The 18,030-nt window shown below is 40.3% G+C and overlaps 1 protein-coding gene across 2 annotated transcripts; it reads right to left on the reverse strand.

The window, feature by feature from the left end:
• Nucleotides 1–12,695: 12,695 nt before the first annotated feature.
• LOC118110207 (cytosolic 5'-nucleotidase 1B) lies at nt 12,696–17,003 on the reverse strand. 2 transcript variants are annotated; one of them, XM_035157886.2, is made up of 7 exons: nt 16,910–17,003; nt 16,782–16,841; nt 15,505–15,618; nt 14,854–14,989; nt 14,619–14,741; nt 13,721–13,851; nt 12,696–13,605 (listed from the first exon to the last, which is right to left on the reverse strand). In XM_035157886.2, the coding sequence occupies exons 2-7, from the start codon at nt 16,815–16,817 to the stop codon at nt 13,360–13,362; spliced, it is 786 nt and encodes a 261-aa protein (XP_035013777.1). In that variant the 5' UTR covers nt 16,818–16,841; nt 16,910–17,003; the 3' UTR covers nt 12,696–13,359. The 2 variants fall into 2 exon arrangements, with proteins under 2 accessions (XP_035013777.1, XP_047196033.1); XM_047340077.1 differs by having other exon boundaries at nt 16,782–16,998.
• Nucleotides 17,004–18,030: the final 1,027 nt, after the last annotated feature.

The raw sequence follows: 18,030 nt of genomic DNA on the forward strand, positions 1-18,030 counted from the left end.
TACACAAACTGTCAAAAATCCTTCAGTTCCAAGACAATAATTCATGATCTGTCTGTCTGTTAATTCTAGAAATCTCTGTTTGTGTCTCATGTCCAGAGAACAGTTCATCCTATCACCTTCACTCTTGTTGTTCAGGATAACCTTTGTCTTGTAATCATAACGATGGCTGAAACTCTTAGTGTGCGATAAACACTGTCACCTTCTCCTGGCTAGAAACTATGTTCAGCAGCAGAGAAAACAAACAGCATCTTAATGCTGTACTTAGACAAAGTGATCTGTATCAATCAATGAATCAGCACATGAGAAAACATTCAATAATTTGTTAGATAGTTCAATAGGGATCAACACTCCAAGGACAAGGCAATCATCATCTCATGCTGCTAATTCTGCCATGAGAATGTAAACACGCACCCAGAATCACATCATCACATTTAGACCAGCTCAGAGCCGCACACTCCTTTTTCTTGCGGCTGATCACAATAAACGTCAAACTGACTGAAAGAGACACTGTGGCACTGCCTCCGCCTAGAGGATATCCTGTGAACTGCACGTCCCCCTGCATGCTGGGAAATCTGCTCTGATGTGCGTTGTGCACTGTGGAATGTTCAATGACTGACATACTAAATACGAAAGAGATTAAAAACAGCTGACAGAATAAAACAGTGGTCACATATTCCACATATAATTACTGTGAGTAAATTTGGAATATAAATTGACTATATGGTGAGGTTCCCACCATAAACCTCTCGGGGTTTGTTTAATCTCACCTGCACGTTTTTAGATGTTTGTTTTTGTATTTCCATGGTTTGGAAGTGTGCAACTCTTAACTCTGTCCAACTCTTAACTGTAAAAGAAATGGAGATTATAAAACTAATAGCACATATTATTTTTGTAATAATTGTACTATTGTGATTATACAAATAGTAATATAGTCTTTATATTGGTATGGTAGAATATAATACAGTAGAATATAATAAGGAAATTCTATAATAGTTTAGTTATAGTACCACACAGTACTAAACTAAACCAGGAGTGGTCAGGTACAGCAAGCCAGAGACTGGGAAATGTTGATGGACGTAGGCCAGCGGCTTACAGTCCCATCATATATTGTCGCTACCAACCTGAGACCTGACCTGATATTCTGGTCCAACATCCTGCGCATTGTCTACTTCGTAGAATTGACAGTACCCTGGGAGGATGCTGTTGATGAAGTGAACGAGAGGAAAAGGCTGTGGTGGTATGCAGTCGGGGCATCTGAGGCAGAGGTGCTGGAAAGCAATAGTTTGTCCTGTGGAGGTTGGCTGCAGGGGTTTCATTGCAACGTCCACCATCAAAAACCACTTAGGAAGGTTATACTTATTATTTTTTGCAATTTCTGTTAAAGGCTGAATGTACAAGAAATAAATATACACAAAGAAAGGCAGTTGTGCAAATGTTTCTATTCAATGCACAATATTCAACTTAATATCAATTCATATTTACAATGCAAAATATGTAGCTTCTCAGTTCCAAAACATGTTCTGCACTGCAGCACAATATTTTTAAATATAGGCTTGGGTTTGAATATGGCCACAAATATGATTATTTCCTTGTATGAAAGAAGTCCCTTTTCATTAAATAAATGCCAGTACTACACAGTATGAAGCCGTGCATCTTCCGCTCCAGCAAATATTTCACAATAAAAAAACCTTTTTAAACAAGGGAATGGATTCCATCAACAGAAACGCTCGAGTGCTTTTATTTTGAAATGGCATACAGAAAGTGTTGCAACCATTTGTTTGTGACATAAATTCATCAGATAAATATTAAAAATCAGTTGAAAGATCATCTTCTCTGTTTATTCTGCTGTGAACCACAATGTTAATCTCTCTATGACACAAACGTATTTACATCACTTCCCGAACCCGTTTCAAAGTAAAAGCACTCCAGCGTTTCACCTTCTGAATCCACTCATTTGTTCCAACGGGGCTTTGTTTGTTATCGACAGGCCAAAAGATCTTCATACCGTAGAGTCCTGACATTTACTTTAGTACATGAACCAACTTGTTCTTGAAGGAAATGCAGGAGATAAACCTGCAGCTCCGCCGCCAGTAACCGACACACAGCGTGTGTGAAAAACAGACAACGGACACACAGCTGATCTGCGGCGCAACGACAGCCAGTGAGTCCAGAGAGTTCGGGATCGACAGTGAAGACTGTGAGATCGACCGGTAGATCGCGATCGACGGGTTGGCGACCACTGAAGTAGAGTATCTTTCTGGAACTACAGTGCCTTGCATAAGTATTCACCCCCCTTGGACTTTTTCCCATTATGTACTGTTACTAACTGGAATTCAAATAGACTTAAATAAACTTTTTCCCGTTTGATCAACAAAACATGCATAGTACTTTGGAGGTGCAAAATAAATTTTATTGTGACACAAACAATAATGAGAACAAAAAAGTTGACATCTGTTGGGTGCATAAGTATTCACCCCCCTGTGTCAATACTTGGTAGAACCCCCTTTCGCTGCAATTACAGCTGCAAGTCTTTTGGGGTATGTCTCTACCAGCTTTGCACATCTAGAGATGGAAAGGTTTGTCCATTCTTCTTGGCAAAAAAGATGAAGCTCAGTCAGATTGGATGGAGACCGTCTGTGAACCGCAATCTTCAAGTCTTGCCATAGATTCTCTATTGGATTGAGGTCTGGGCTTTGACTGGGCCATTTTAAGACATTAACATTCTTTAATCCAAACCATTCCTTTGTAGCTCTGGCTGTATGTTTAGGGTCATTGTCCTGCTGGAAGATGAACCTCCGCCCCAGTCTCAAGCTTTTGCAGACTGCATCAGATTTTCTCCAAGGATTTCCTGTATTTGGCTCCATCCATCTTTCCCTCTATTCTAACCAGTTTCCCTGTACCTGCTGAAGAGAAGCATCCCCACAGCATGATGCTACCACCACCATGTTTCACTGTTGGGATGGTGTGCTCAGGGTGATGGGCAGTGTTGGGTTTTCGCCACACATAGCGTTTTGCATTGAGGCCAAAAAGTTCAATTTTGGTCTCATCTGACCAGAGCACCTTCTTCCACATGTTTGCTGTGTCTCCCACATGGCTTCTGGCAAACTCCAAACGGGATTTTTTATGGATCCCTTTCAACAATGGCTTTCTTCTTGCCACTCTTCCATAAAGGCCAGATTTGTGGAGTAGACGACTAATAGTTGTCCTGTGGACAGATTCTCCCACCTCAGCTGTGGATCTCTGCAACTCCTCCAGAGTAACCATGGGCCTCCTGGTTGCTTCTCTGATTAATTTTCTCCTTGTCCGACTCTTCAGTTTGGGTGGACGGCCTCCTCTTGGTAGGTTTGCGGTTGTGCCATATTCTTTCCATTTTCTTATGATGGATTTTATGGTGCTCAGAGAGATGTTCAAAGCTCTGGATATTTTTTTATAACCTAACCCTGCTTCATATTTCTCCACAACTTTATCCCTGACCTGTATGGTGAGCTCCTTGGTCTTCATGATGCTGTTTGTTCAGTAATGATCTCCAACAAACTCTGAGTCCGTCACAGAACAGGTGTATTTATACTGAGATTAAATTGCAGACAGGTGGACCCTATTTACTAATTATGTGACTTGCAAATGTGACTTGTGAATGCAATTGGTCGCACCAGATCTTTGTTAGGGGTTTCACAGTAAAGGGGGTGAATACATATGCACTCAACACTTTTCAGATTTTTATTTGTAAATAATTGTGAAATCCATGTAATATTTCCCCCCACTTCCAAATGATGCACTATTTTGTGTTGGTCCATTACATAAACTCATGATGAAATAAATTTTAATCTGTGGTTATACCATGACAAAATGTAGAAAAGTCCAAAGGGGGTGAATACTTATGCAAGGCACTGTACATTGTCTATATGAACTATTTTGATTTCTATAAAGGTTACACAGTATGTATGTCACTGGATCAGAGCAAATAAAGATGGAACACAACATAACTGAAAGATAAACATTTTTGAGTGAATTTATGAGATACTTTCAGACTGATGAAGGAAACTGTGGATCAGAGGCTTGACAAAGCTCCTGCCCCACTAACTCAGGCCCTGCTGCATATGTTCATCTTTTATTACCTTCACGAGGTATTGGTCCCCCTAAGATGATATATCAGTGGTTTAAAGTCGAAACAACAGAACAGGCTGTTTTCGCCTGCCTCTTCGGAGGCTGGACTGGTACCGTCTAGGTGGGGCTGAGAGACAAGTGCGATCCCGAATGACATCATATGGGGGAGGAAGTACGAAACGCAATGTTTCAATAACATATTTCTTAGAATGGACTGAGTGAAAAAGTCTGTGGAGCGACTGTTTTCATACTTTGAGGCACCCTACTGACCCCCTTCAAGTCATCACAGATTGTAAAAGCCCAGAACATGTATTTTACACAATATGGGCCCTTTAAAAAGCTGAACGGAAAAGCATAAATGATCATTTCATGATTTGTGTATATTCAGGAATTACCTCACACACACACACACACACACACACACACACACACACACACACACACACACACACACACACACACACACACACACACACACACACACACACACACACACCACATTATTGTCAGGTAGTTACTACTGAAGTAAATAAGAAATACTCTCCTGTCATTCAACTGGAGGCCAAAATACTGCTGAGAGTGATGGAGGTCGCAGTGAGTCCCTGAGGGAAATGGACCACTCTGACCTCTGCTCTCTGTTTAATGTTGTAATCAGATGTATGACTGATGGAGTTCTTTGTGGTTATCTCAGATTCAGAGTGTATGTCAGGACGTCTCAGAGCTCAGTCAGTCAGAAATCTTTGCTGCAGGTCAGACTCAACATCTGAGCATCAGTCTACTTCTCAGGAGACATGAGCTGGGATCAAATGATATCATTCAGTCACATGACATCCCCTGTTTCCAGGTGACATTGTCAGTCCTGTTTTTTTTCTTTTTTTAAAAAATGTGGCCTGGCCAAGAATGATGGGACCGGACACAAACCTCAATTGTGTAAGGGTTCTTTTATTCCCTGTCAAGTTGGAAGTTACAACTGAAACAACCCCTCAAGTCGGAATTTCGACTCAGAAGGTCGGAGGAACCTCATTACCCCAACTTTGAAATCCAAGATGGCCCCTCTGTTTATCAACAGTAGTGAAAGCTTTATTGTAGAGTACGAGCCAGAGCTTTCAGCTATCAAGCTCCTCTCCTATGGAATCATCTCCCAGTTTCAGTTCGGGAGGCAGACACCATCTGTATGTTTAAGAGTAGGCTTAAAACCTTCCTTTTTGATAAAGCTTATAGTTAGAGCTGGTCCAGGTTTGTCTTAGACCTGCTCTTAGTTATGCTGCTATAGGTCTAGAAGGTCGGGGGACACATGACACTCGGAGCTTCTCTTTCCAGCTTCTCCTTCCTCTTCTCAACCGTTATCACATCAAAGAAATTCATATCTCGTCAATGCATATTACTGACTTGAATTCTTCCCCGGAGTCCCTTTGCCTTATCGTCCGCAGATCCAGGGCCGCGGCTGTGGCCACATCGTGGATTAAGATCTGTGGATCACGTATCAGTGATCGTAATGGTGGATCCAGTATGACGGATTCTGTATCGTGCTGGCTGATCGTGATAATAATGGCGGATCCTTTTTCGTGTTGGCATCCGATAATGGGGATGGACCACGATCGAGGTGGCAGCTGATGATGGATCCTAATGGTGGCAGTGGACAATGACTGTGGATTATAGTGGCATCTGATCTTGATGGTGGATCATGATCTTGCTGGCTGCTGACCATAGACTATGATTGCAGCAGGACTGCTCGATACATAGTATTTCTCCTCAGACACTTGACCATTCCTGACAATAATCCATCAATTCATCGACCTTCAGTTATGCTTCAAAATGTTTACCCTTATCAATGCTGCTAAAACCTTTATCTTGATGATGTTCTCCTTTACACTTGACATCTATTGCACTTCTGTCCGTCCTGGGAGAGGGATCCCTCACATGTGGCTCTCTCTGAGGTTTCTACCTTCTTTTTACCCTGTTGAAAGGGTTTTTTAGTAGTTTTTCCTTACTCTTGTTGAGGGTTAAGGGCAGAGGATGTCACACCCTGTTAAAGCCCTATGAGACAAATTGTGATTTGTGAATATGGGCTATAGAAATAAAATGTGATTGATTGATTGATTGCTTTATTAGCACTTCTGTCATTAAATGTGTACTACACATAGTACTGTCAATTACTGTCTGTGGACGTTTTACTACAGCGTTAGTATGCGTGAAATGCAGCGTAATGCGTTATTATGAAATGTTTTTGCTAAAAATGGCTAGCTGGCTTGGGTTATTCGGGTGTGACGACATTCCAAGCTCCGGGTGTAATGGATCGCAGCATTAGTATCCACTTCCAGCTTCACAGTATGGACAATAATACAGAGAGTGACAGTGTTTACTGTAGGAACAACAGCCTAATGAACTTCAGTTCTCAGCACATACTACACAACAATAGCAGCTTTCTGTAATGGAAAATTATACCATTATACCACACTATATATTATCTCTGCTTATGCATACTATTTCTGCACCTGGCTACATAAAGATCAAACTCCACATCATTACACACTTTCAACCATAAAGGATGTATATATTGTATATGTATAGAATGTGAGGAATTCAGCAGTTTTTTCATATTTTGATCAATCTGAGGTGATTTTCCGCTCCGTGAGGAAAATCTAATTATTTTTCAGGAGCTGGTCAAAAAGAGTTCAAAGATATGTAGGCTGCACGACATGAAGGGCATGTGTTTTACTGCTCATTCCTTTCAAATATATGCTCTGTAACGGTGCATCAGTGAAATGATTACATAATGAATATATACCTAGATAGACACAAAGATCAAAGATGTTTACTAAGCATTAGAAAACAGCACAGTCATTGTTTCTGAAATATTAAAGATGTCTACACTTATGGAGAACAACAGAACTAGTGACTGAACTAAAAAAAAAGTATTTTCACCTTTTCATATACTCATACAGCAATGTTGTTTAGCTCCATACATTTTACTCTTATATATTTGTGAGATTGTTTCTGTTCTGTTTTTTCACTCATCTCTTGCTGATTGTTCGGCCTGAGATCAGTGTGGTAATCAGCTGAGACTACAAATCAATGTGGTCCTCACCTACTTAGTAAAAATAAAAGAGCCATCATCTAAAGTTTATTTTTGTAGCTGTCGTTTAAAAGCAAATTGCAGTTTGTAAAAATATAAATATAAAGACTGCAATGGGAAGTCAAGTCATCTGTGTTTTCTCTGGGACAATTAGGATTATTACATCTTGAAGCATTGTGAAGGGAATAAAGATTCTACCACGAATACATTTATTTTAACATTCAATCATCATGTTGGAAAATATTACCTTTGCCACGGAGGCAGTTTTCACCACTGTCTGTTTGTTTGTTTGTTCTTGAGCAAGATTCCACAAAAACAACTGGATGGATTATCACAAAACTGCCAACATTTTGGTGAGGATTTTTTTTGCCACTTTCTTAAACATTGTGAAATTGGGAGGTTTTCAACATTTTCCTTGATTTGTCAGAGAATAATTCATGGTTCTCGATTTAAAATAAACACAGGGGACTGATATTAATGAGTGTGTGAAATCTGGTGCAGATTCAAATAAAAATGTGGATCTACTTAGCCTAATTTGGATGTGGTGTCATAAGAGGACTGTTGGTCCTTGGCAGAGGTATACACTCTACTGAGTGACATTATAGAGGGGATATACCTTTTTACATTTGTTTTTTTTATTTTAAAGTGACTGAAGACTAGACTAGAGACTAATTATCTTCTTTTTTTCCCCCCACCTTTTAATTAATTTAAAATCATCATTGTCCTAAATGCCAGATTTTCCCAGCTCTTCACACAGGGTCACTGGGCCACGATTTGGTTCCATCTGTAGTGTTGCTCAGCCCAATTCATATGTACATGTGGAACATTTTCTGATTGCTTTTACCATGTTTCATCACAGACATTTTACCACAGCTGCTGCCCTTCATTTTCTTTCAGGATCCAACAGATGCTTCAAGGTCTTTCCCTCCTCCTCCAACTCGTCCTCGTCCTCCAACTCGTCCTCGTCCTCCTCATCATCACGTCTGACCTTCCTGCCTGTGGATGAGAGCACAAGGTGACAAAAGAAAAGAGGGGAATCATTCTCACTCATTCTCACTCACACGATATCACTCTCATGATGTCATGACTTTTTATCTATTTGTACATGTACTGTTCTGCAAGCAGCTGCAACCCGAGCATCACTGTTCACAGAACTCACCAACCTGGGAACTGGTTTCTTGCAGAACCTGAACTTAGAGGAAACTTTGGTTTGAGGTTCCATGTGTGTTTTCACTTGATTTTAAAAACTCAGATGTTTTTGTGTTTTTTTATAGTGTGTATTGTTTTGCCTAAATCATATTTACACTTTTAGTGCTTGGTGGAATCATCAGTCGTGAGAAAAGTGACACTGATCTTGTTATTGATTTTTTTGTGTTTACTCTAAATCTAGTTAGGAGGACCCCTGCAAAGTGACACATCTCAAGGACTCTGAATCAGACATGTTTATGAATATTATATAAACTGTTAAATGACATTTTGTCCAGAGTTTGTTACAATACAATACATAATATTATAGCCAGAATGAAAAACAATGTGCTCCATGTTGTAAGATGCCAGCGGGTGTCGTCCTGATTGCAGAACAAGAAATGGAAAAACTGCATTGACATGAGACAACAGTCTGTTGTCTCATCTTTTTCATAAAAAAAAATCTAAGTTCATTTTTAAAGCCTTAATGTCTGATCTCATTAATTGTATTACCTGTTGACATAGTCACTCAATGATGTTGGTTTTTTATGTCTATTTTAATAAAGACATAAACATATTTTCCAGCTGTGAATTAAATTATAATTACAATTATACTGGTGTTTTTTATTTTTATTTGTTTATGGTTTAAACATGCTCACAACACCACCTAGTGTTTCAAACTGTCTTGGACCAATGCTTACATAGAATCAACCCTTTGGCATGTCTCTATGTCATGACATTAATATATCTGAAAAAGTGAACACCCTCTAGTTGTAGCTCCCTGCCACCAGTGACTGATCGTGAGTGGGAATCTGTCAAGCAGTTCCTTTTTAAGGTAGGTAGGTGTCTCTTAGCCCCAGCTGCATTCATAGGGCCAGCTCCACGGAGAGACACTTCAGCCAAAATTTAGGGGTGAAATTATACTTTAACAAAGTAAACACTACCTGGAACTGTCAAGAACCACTGGAACCTCCTCAAGTAGCCCCATAGCCCTTCTAAAGCACAGAACGTCTGTGAACACCCTTGGGACTGCTGGAACCCACAGGACCTTGTGACCTCTACCTCCTCCTGCAGGTCTGCTGAAATCTCCAGAAGGACACTGGTTTAGTGTCCAGGTGAGGTCATTTTTTACTCGTTTACGAAACTGTTAAGAGAAGTGTTAGTACCTAAATCTTTCTTATTTGTAGCAGTCCATCAAGGTCTTTAAAAGAGAATGGGAGATGATACTCTAATTGGTTTATTGCGCTTCACGCCCCAGACACACCCATGATTAACACCTTAAATGCACTTACTCTATGCCCTTTAAATCCTTGATTGTTACAATGGAGCCCCAAATGAGTAAGTGAAGCGTCCGTTAACTGGCTGAATTAGTTCATGAGGATTTGAACATATTATCTGGCAGTCGAGGCTGTGTCAGCAGCAGAAATTGAGCCTCCCGCAGCTTCATTTTTTAAATGAAATATGTGCATGTGCGTTCAGGAGGCAGAGCTGATGATGGCAGCATTCATCAGAAACCTCACTTCGAGATAATGAATACAAACATTCAGTGGATATGAGACTGTCGGAAACAGGCGCCCGCACTGGCCTGCTTCATTTCACTGAACATGTTTTAATTTGCGGCAGCAGAGATGAGTCAGCGCCTCCTGATGATCACCTAAGCCTCCGGCTGTTTTATATCCTGTGATGACTGAGACTGATCAAATTAACATGCTGGATTTTCCAGGTACACTCTTGTCTCTGGCTGTTGCTCTGATTATATTTACCATCTATAACATGGCCCTGAGGAGCACTGGAATATCCTCAAGGACCTCGGAAGTCTCTCCAGGACCACTGGATCCATACATACGTACATACAACAACCAAAAGCCTTAAGAGCATAATCAGCTGCATTTGAAGAATGGTCAACACAATAGAAGTAGACAGCTAGACTCAAGGACTTCTGCAACAAGGACCCTTCTTGAGGACAAACTTCAAAGATCCCTGAAAAGGCCTTAAAGGGAGATTTCACATAAAATGAAAATTCACTCATTATCTACTCACCACTATGGCGATGGAGGGGTGGGTGAAGTATTAACAACGCTACTTCAGCTAGCATTGCTACTTCCGGTCGTGGACTTTTAGCTTAAAACTTTACACGTGTAAATGACGCCGTTTCGAGTTGAATTTGATTGTCGGGGCTTACGGACACTTGGATGACATCACAGGAGCAGTAGGCATTTTATGTTGTTATTTTCTTTTTGAAATATTGATCACAAACTTCCATTTTATTTGATTTGGCTGCAACGCTGTTTACCCCTGAGACTCCAGAAGTGTTTTGTGGACTCAAACACTTCCCCCACCCCTCCATCAACATAGTGGTGAGAAGCTAGGGGGTGAATTTTTATTTTTAGGGGAACTATCCCTTTAAGGACACAGAGGGACATCATAATGATGCTTCTTCAAGGACCCCTACATCCCTCACGATTGCCCTTGGCACATACCTAAGAACTTCTGGAACCTCTCAAGGGACTCACAATACAATTTAAAACTTAATAACTCCTTAACTGTCCCTTATTTAACATTCTTAGAACACTCTCAAAAACACATGATTTGTCCAAGAAAGTTTCAAGCACCAGCATAACATCCTGTAATGTCCCCAACACTTCCTCAGTCAACTAAAATAACCTGTGTCCAAATCCCTGGAGCCTAAACCTCCTTAAAGTTGCAGTGTGTGGAATTTAGTGACATAAAGTAGTGAAGTTGCATGTTGCAGCTGAATACCCCTCACCTCATCCTCCCCTTCCAAACATGAAAGAGAACCTGTGGTAACCTTCAGTTTTCATAAAAACTCAAAGGGTGGGTTAGGGGTCCCTTTTACCTAAATCTTACACACTGGACCTTTAAAACATATCATATGTAAACTATGAGCTTCTATAAGGACTCTTTGATTGCTGGTCCTATTTGAGGTTTCCCAGAATCCTCTATGGGTCCCCTACAAACCGCCTGGGTCTCAGGTTTCCTTTTGAATCTCATTTGATGCCCTTAAAATGTTTCGAATGAACGAAAGAAACCTCCTTCAATGCCCTTACACACTAGAAGACGTCTAAAACCGCCTCTAACATTCTGGAAACTCCAATAAAATAACAATAATAATAATACGCTTTATTAATATAGCACATTTTGAAACAAGGTGATTTACAAGTTACAAAAATTAAAGGCCAACTATAGGAAACAATAAAAAGCTATTTGAAGATCACATGACATCCGCTGAGGACCTCAGGTTTGGACCGGGCACGCGACCGTGTCAAAAGATCTCAAATGTTCCCGGTGGAAGTCCACAATCGGCCAGAAATGTCAGTAATAAAATCTTAAAATCTATTATCTATAAAGAGAAGTTAAAATCTGTCCAATTTGCTCTATTTTAAAAGATTTGGTCTGGCTGCTGCGTTTTGGATGAGTGGTCTACTCTGTTGGCTCAGGCAGGTGAAGAGAGAATTGCAATAATCCAAATAAGAGGAAATTAAGGCATGAATCTTTGAGTTTTCTGAGCTGCAAAAAACTCGACTGGACAACTGTGTGAACCTGATTAGGAGGTAGGGTCAGCATCATAGGTGACACCAGGATTTTTCACATTTGTACCCCATGTTTTGTGACAGAGAACCTAGGTGCTTCGATGTGTATGTATTAACAGTGTCAGGGCCAATTTTCATTAACTCAGTCTTGTCAATATTTAAGTGCAAGAAGTTTTGAGCCATCCAGCATTTTATATAAAACCTCCCACACTTCCAACCTTAAAACAGTCCTCTGTATAAACATTATCTACTCAGCGAGCTGTGCTTTCATAATGACCTTTTCTTTATCTTACACACGGCATAAAGCCCTATGAGACAAATTGTGATTTGTGAATATGGGCTATACAAATAAAATTTGATTGATAAACCGTTGCATGTTTTACTGACTGAAGCTGCCACCTGCTGGTCAACATTAAGCATCACAGCAACAAAAACAAACCATGCAGTCTTTTTTCTGTAACCTGCAAACGTCCTTAACCTTTAACAACAGTTAACCCATCTGCATCTCTTTACCTGAGAGGATCCTGTGATGGACATTTGACCTGGTGAGACTTCTGAAATAAAGAGATTAGAGAATCATAGTCTTTTAAGTATACTTTATTCCTTGCAAGGAAGGTCAGACAATCATACAGCATGCGAAGAGCATTCTGCAGAGGGAATGACAAAGGAACAGTTGCAGGCGTGTGCTTTTTATGCAGATGCAGTGAAGAGATGTGTGTGTGTGTTTATGTTTATTTATGTGAACTATGTGTGTTGTGTGTGTACCTATGTGAACTGTGTGTGTGAACTGAGTGAATAGTAAAATCCCAGGAGATAAGACACAAACACATGCTGAAGGCCTCCTGGTCAAGCCAAAACCCAGACACAGGCTGAAGGCTTCTTCGAGCTCTTGGTGGGGGGGGACGAGCACAGTCTCAGTTTTGTGGCCCTGATGTCCTCTTGGCAGCTACACAAGCAGAAATAGTATGCTTAGCAGAGATAATATATAGTGTGGTATAATGGTAACATTTTCCATTACAATCCTCACACAGGATGTTAAAATCAAAAAATCAACTCTCCGACTTTCTTACAGCATCCAACAATCCCACAATGATCTTCTTCACATTCAGTGTGGATTCTCGAAAATTAAACAGAACTTTAATGAGAGCAGGTTCAGCTCAGAGAATCACATTAAAACTTGTCTACAGTCTGACTTCAGATCAGTCAGATTACTGAATTAAAGGCATCATTTCAACAGGGACAAAAGTACTGAGTTTCCAATAAAGTGACAAGCAATAAAGAGCAATAGATATTTGTATACATAAGCATAGACCAGTAATAGAACACTCTTATTCACAACCACTGAGGTTTAAAGAGACTAAATGGTCCTGACTGAGGATTTGGCATTTGGTCCTTAAGACACAATAAAGGAAGACACGAGTCATGAGACAGTTAATGATGTCATCACTCCTCCAGGTCACTGAGGCCGTTGCTGAGCAGGAAGTGAGGTCGGATCAGGGACAGAATGGGGCCCCTAGGTGCCCCGGCCAGGCAGTATGCCTCATCCACGCTAACGCCCTGGGACCGCAATGTGAGCAGGGCGGCGGAGCAGCTATCCCTGCCTCCACGTGACGTCATCAGGACCATGCTGAGAGGGCTGTCGAACATGCCGAACCGCTGCCGCATCTCACCCAGCTGAGCCGAGAAACTCTGCAGAGGAAGAAAGTAAATGATCCTTTAATTAACAAATCTTTTGGTGCACTCTACGATTCTAAATCAGTCCAGGAAAAAATCCCCAGTTTTAGAAGGATGTTGCCACGAGCACCTGGGTGGCCTGTTGGCTCACTGGCATTGGGCTGATGTTGGAACGGATGTCGGCGTCTCCGCAGAACAAAACTCTGAGCTGCTCTGATGGACAGGAGGCCAAGTTCTGGTCCAGCAGTGCCGAGAGAACACCTGGAAAAATGATAAGGAGGATGGTTCACAAATCTGAGCTTTCAGGGTAAAATTACATATGTGGCTTCAAGCCACTGTAAACTTTACCTTTGACAACTGAAACATAATCACTTTATCTTTGGGTCCAAGTGACAACTGGTCAAAAGGTGAAGAAATTCCCTCAAGACAGTCTTGAGATATCACATTCAAGAGGCCAAAAAACTTATTTTTGACCACTGAAATCTGATCAATTTATCAGTAAGTCCAAGTGAATGTTTGTACTAAATCTCTTAAGATATCATGTACAAGAAAAACATAAAGATACTTTGTGAGGCCACTGTGACCTTGACCTTCGGCTACCAAAATTAAGTGACTTAATCCTTGAGTCCAAGTGACTGTTTTGCCAAATGTGAAGGATGTGCCTTCCTCACAAGGCAAAAAATGTGCTTTGTAATGTCACCATGACCTTGACCTTTGACCACAATATATCTAATCAGTTCATCCTTGATTCCCAGTGAATATTTGTACCAAATTTGAGGAAATTCCCTCAAGGCATTCTTGAGATATTGCGTTGGAGGCATAAATATGCCCCAAACCTGTTTTATTTTCCAAAATATCAAGCTGTTATCCCCTGATTAAGTGTTCTATATCCTGTCCTCTTTTACCAAATACCAATTTTTAGGCTCTTTGATCTGACAGTTGTTGTGATCAGTGGAGAGAACTCCTCAGAAACCTGCAGAGCTTCACATCAGCCATAATAAATGACAGAAAACACTAAACCTACTGACCATTCTGTGATGCCTGTGACGCCTCGTTTCTGTCTGTTGACAGGAAGAGCCGCACGTTATTTGTCAGCAGACTCTCGATGAAATCCTCTGCGCCGGAAAAACAAAACTTGCTGACTTCAAGACCTGTAACAGAGCAACAATGAAGTCAACAATGTCATTGAAAAGATGAGAAACTTCAAAACGGATCAGGTTCAGGCTGTAATCTGTCTGCTGATGACTGTTCAAGTTAAATCACCATAATGTCTGGTGCTGCTGATGATGCGGGAGCTCTGCTGCTGCTGCTCCCTGTCAGTGGTGACCAGGATGACATCAAACAGCAGCGACTCAGCAGGATTCTCCTCCAGCAGACGTTCATTCACTCTCTGGAGCGCCTGAAGAGAAAAAGAGGAATAGTAGTTATTAATAAACCAGTTACTTGCGAATGATAAAAGGTAGACTTGATTCAATTTGACAAGGATTCAGGTTTAATAGGGGGTTTGATACTAGACTAAGACTTAATAAAATGCTCAATAAATTTTGAGAAGCACAACCGGAAACATAATCAGCAACTTTTCTGACATTTAATCAATTGCTTCAGTCATTTGACAAAGAAAAAAGTACGATCTGAGCCTTTCAAAAAACAATCTGTTGTCACAAGTACCTGGAGGTCTGATCGAACAAAACAAGACATTAGAACTCATCAACTTCTGCTTCGTGACCAGACGTTTTACATTTTTTAGATGTTACCAAGATTGAAGTGATGAATATAAAAAATGTACACACACACACACACACACACACACACACACACACACACACACACACACACACACACACACACACACACACACACACACACACACACACACACACACACACACACACACACACACACACACACACACACCTGTAGCAGTGGGAACGCCGTGCCCACTTTGTACACCTCATCACCATCATCAGCTCCGGATTCAAACACTGCACAAGATGTTACTGCGACGACCACTGCACGATCAGCATCCTTCTGCAGACAAGACACAGAACCTGTATCTTCATCTGTAATTTCTATAAATATTACCATTAAATCAGAGGGTCCGTAGAGAAAAAAGCAGTTTTATGTCAAAGCTAACTATAAAACCAGAGGTAGAAGGAGCAATTTGAATCTTTAATAAAAAGGTGCCAATACCACAATGTAGAAATACAAGTAAAAGTTGTTCATTTAAAATGTCTACAACTAAATTCAAGTTAAATTCAAGAAATTTTAAGACTGTTTTAATACCACTTGAAATTAAACTTTAAGCCCAAACTTGTAAATTATAAACAAACATATATTCATGTCCGTTCGACTCCATGGCCTTGATCGCCATTGTCTCAAGTTTGACACAGTGCAGTTTGCTTCCTAAGCTGCAGGCGCTGGCTTTAACCACCTCAAGTACTTGACATTCTCAAACCACATATCGTTCGACTTGTATTTCCCCATATGTTCATACACCAACAAGCAGGCTGGCTACAAAGGCGTTCGCTTAACGCATAAACTTAACCAGGATAGTGCGATTTTTGCGGCATCCTTTGGTGGTGATGTGCCTAAAAGAAATGTTTACCCATCCAAACAGAATTTAAGAGAGTTAAAGTATTTGCATCAAGATATGAGGAAAATACAAAATGCCGAATGACCCAATCAGGAAACAGTATATCATTAGATGATAAATTATCAATGCATTCATGTGTACATCACTTTAATGTTGCAGCTGGTAGAGTTGTAAATTACTCCCTTACCATCAATTAAATATATATTAACTTACCCTATAATAAAAACATTTAATACGTTTGTTAAATTCTGAATTATTAATATAAAGTCTGCAAAGCAACCAAATGTATTTGAGTAAAAAGTGCAATATTTGCTCCAAAATTGTAATGAAGCAGGAATGACGTATAAATGAATGACGTATAAATGAATGAGGAATAACTGATTGAAACTCCATAGTCTCAACACAACACATTGCAACAACCACTGTATTCACATGTCCAAAACCCAAAATCTGCACTGTTATTAATTGCAATTTATTAGATACTCTGTGCAGCAACGATTCCAAACCAGTTGAACCTGTTTTACACAAGTTTACACTTGAGTAAAGAGTGGGATTGAGGTGTGTGTGTGTCCTGGAGACTCGGCGGAGTCAGTCTCACCTGCTTCACGTCGGTGTTTAGGACCGTGGAGACCATGTCCGCCCCTCAGATGATGACACCCTGCAGTCGAATATATTTTAGAAACATCCAATATACGACTAATCACTACAACTTCTGCCAACTACAACCTGAGCTGTCCCGTCAAACTTCCCCCAGAAACACACAGCTGCCAATTTAGGTTCCTTCTTCTTCTTCTCTCTTCTTCTTCTTCTTCTTGTTTAATGGCGGGTGACACCTAACGTTAAAGGTGCATTACCGCCACCTACTATGCTGGAGTGTTTGGTCTGCGGAAATCATAGACTGTATATAAAAAGGAGGAAATACATAAGTAGAAATAAAAACAAATAAATAAATAAATAAATAAAAACAAATATATAAAATAAAAAAATAAAAAATATGAAATATCAATAAAAACCCAACCCTAACTTAAACTTAAATCGTCTTCATTAAACCAATTTCTTTTAGAAACTCAAAAAATACTTTATATGTTCATTCTCCAATATTAAACCAATTCTTCCGGTTTAGCTCTTCCACCCCACATTTCCTCATTTCCTTCTGTAGTTGTTCTCTCTGTGTATTATATTTTGGCAGTGACAGATGACATGCTCCACAGTTTCTTCCCCTAAGCCACATTCACACTGTCCTGATGGATGTTTCCCTAATAAGTGCATTGATTTATTTAGTCCTGTGCCTCCTATTCTTAGAATTGATATAACTGTTTGTTCTCTAGTGTTTTTCCTTATTGTTTTCATCCCTCCCACTTTTTGCTTTATTTGATACAGATGGCGTCCTTTTCCTCCAGCTGAGGATTCAGGTTCCTTCTTGATGTTTGATGGCGGTTGGCAAACAACTTATCGGTGCATTACCGCCACCGTCTGGAAAGGAGTGTGAGTCAGAATGGATATTTACCTAAATCCTGTTATAGAGTTCGGTGTTTTCTAGAAACCTGAATATATCTGATATCCTGCACCACCCGAGTCCCTCTGTAGTATTTCTCTTAGACTTAAGGTTAAGCCTTTTTTTTTTTGGAGTGAGTTTTCAAGTGTCTGTCTCTTTTATTGTGGACAGACTAAAGATGTATGCTCCACTGTTTCCAGCTGATTACAACAGCCACATCTGCCTGTGTCATGTCTGTTCATTATCTTCAAGTTGCTGTTTAGCCCTGTGTGACCAAACCTCGTTCTTTATACGATCACCTCTTCCTTTGTATGTCTGGTGGTTGGTCTCTCTTCACCTACTTTCTTTTGAA

The sequence above is a fragment of the Hippoglossus stenolepis genome, chromosome 5, assembly GCF_022539355.2.
Source record: "Hippoglossus stenolepis isolate QCI-W04-F060 chromosome 5, HSTE1.2, whole genome shotgun sequence".
Classification (NCBI taxonomy): domain Eukaryota; kingdom Metazoa; phylum Chordata; class Actinopteri; order Pleuronectiformes; family Pleuronectidae; genus Hippoglossus; species Hippoglossus stenolepis.

Coding starts and splice junctions, on each gene's coding strand:
- LOC118110207 (XM_035157886.2), bottom strand. CDS start 16,817: ATGGTCTCCACGGTCCTAAACACCGACGTGAAGCAG. Junction 14,990..15,504: donor CGGCGTTCCCACTGCTACAG/GTGTGTGTGTGT, acceptor TTTTCTCTTCAG/GCGCTCCAGAGAGTGAATGA. Junction 13,852..14,618: donor GTCACAGGCATCACAGAATG/GTCAGTAGGTTT, acceptor TCATTTTTCCAG/GTGTTCTCTCGGCACTGCTG.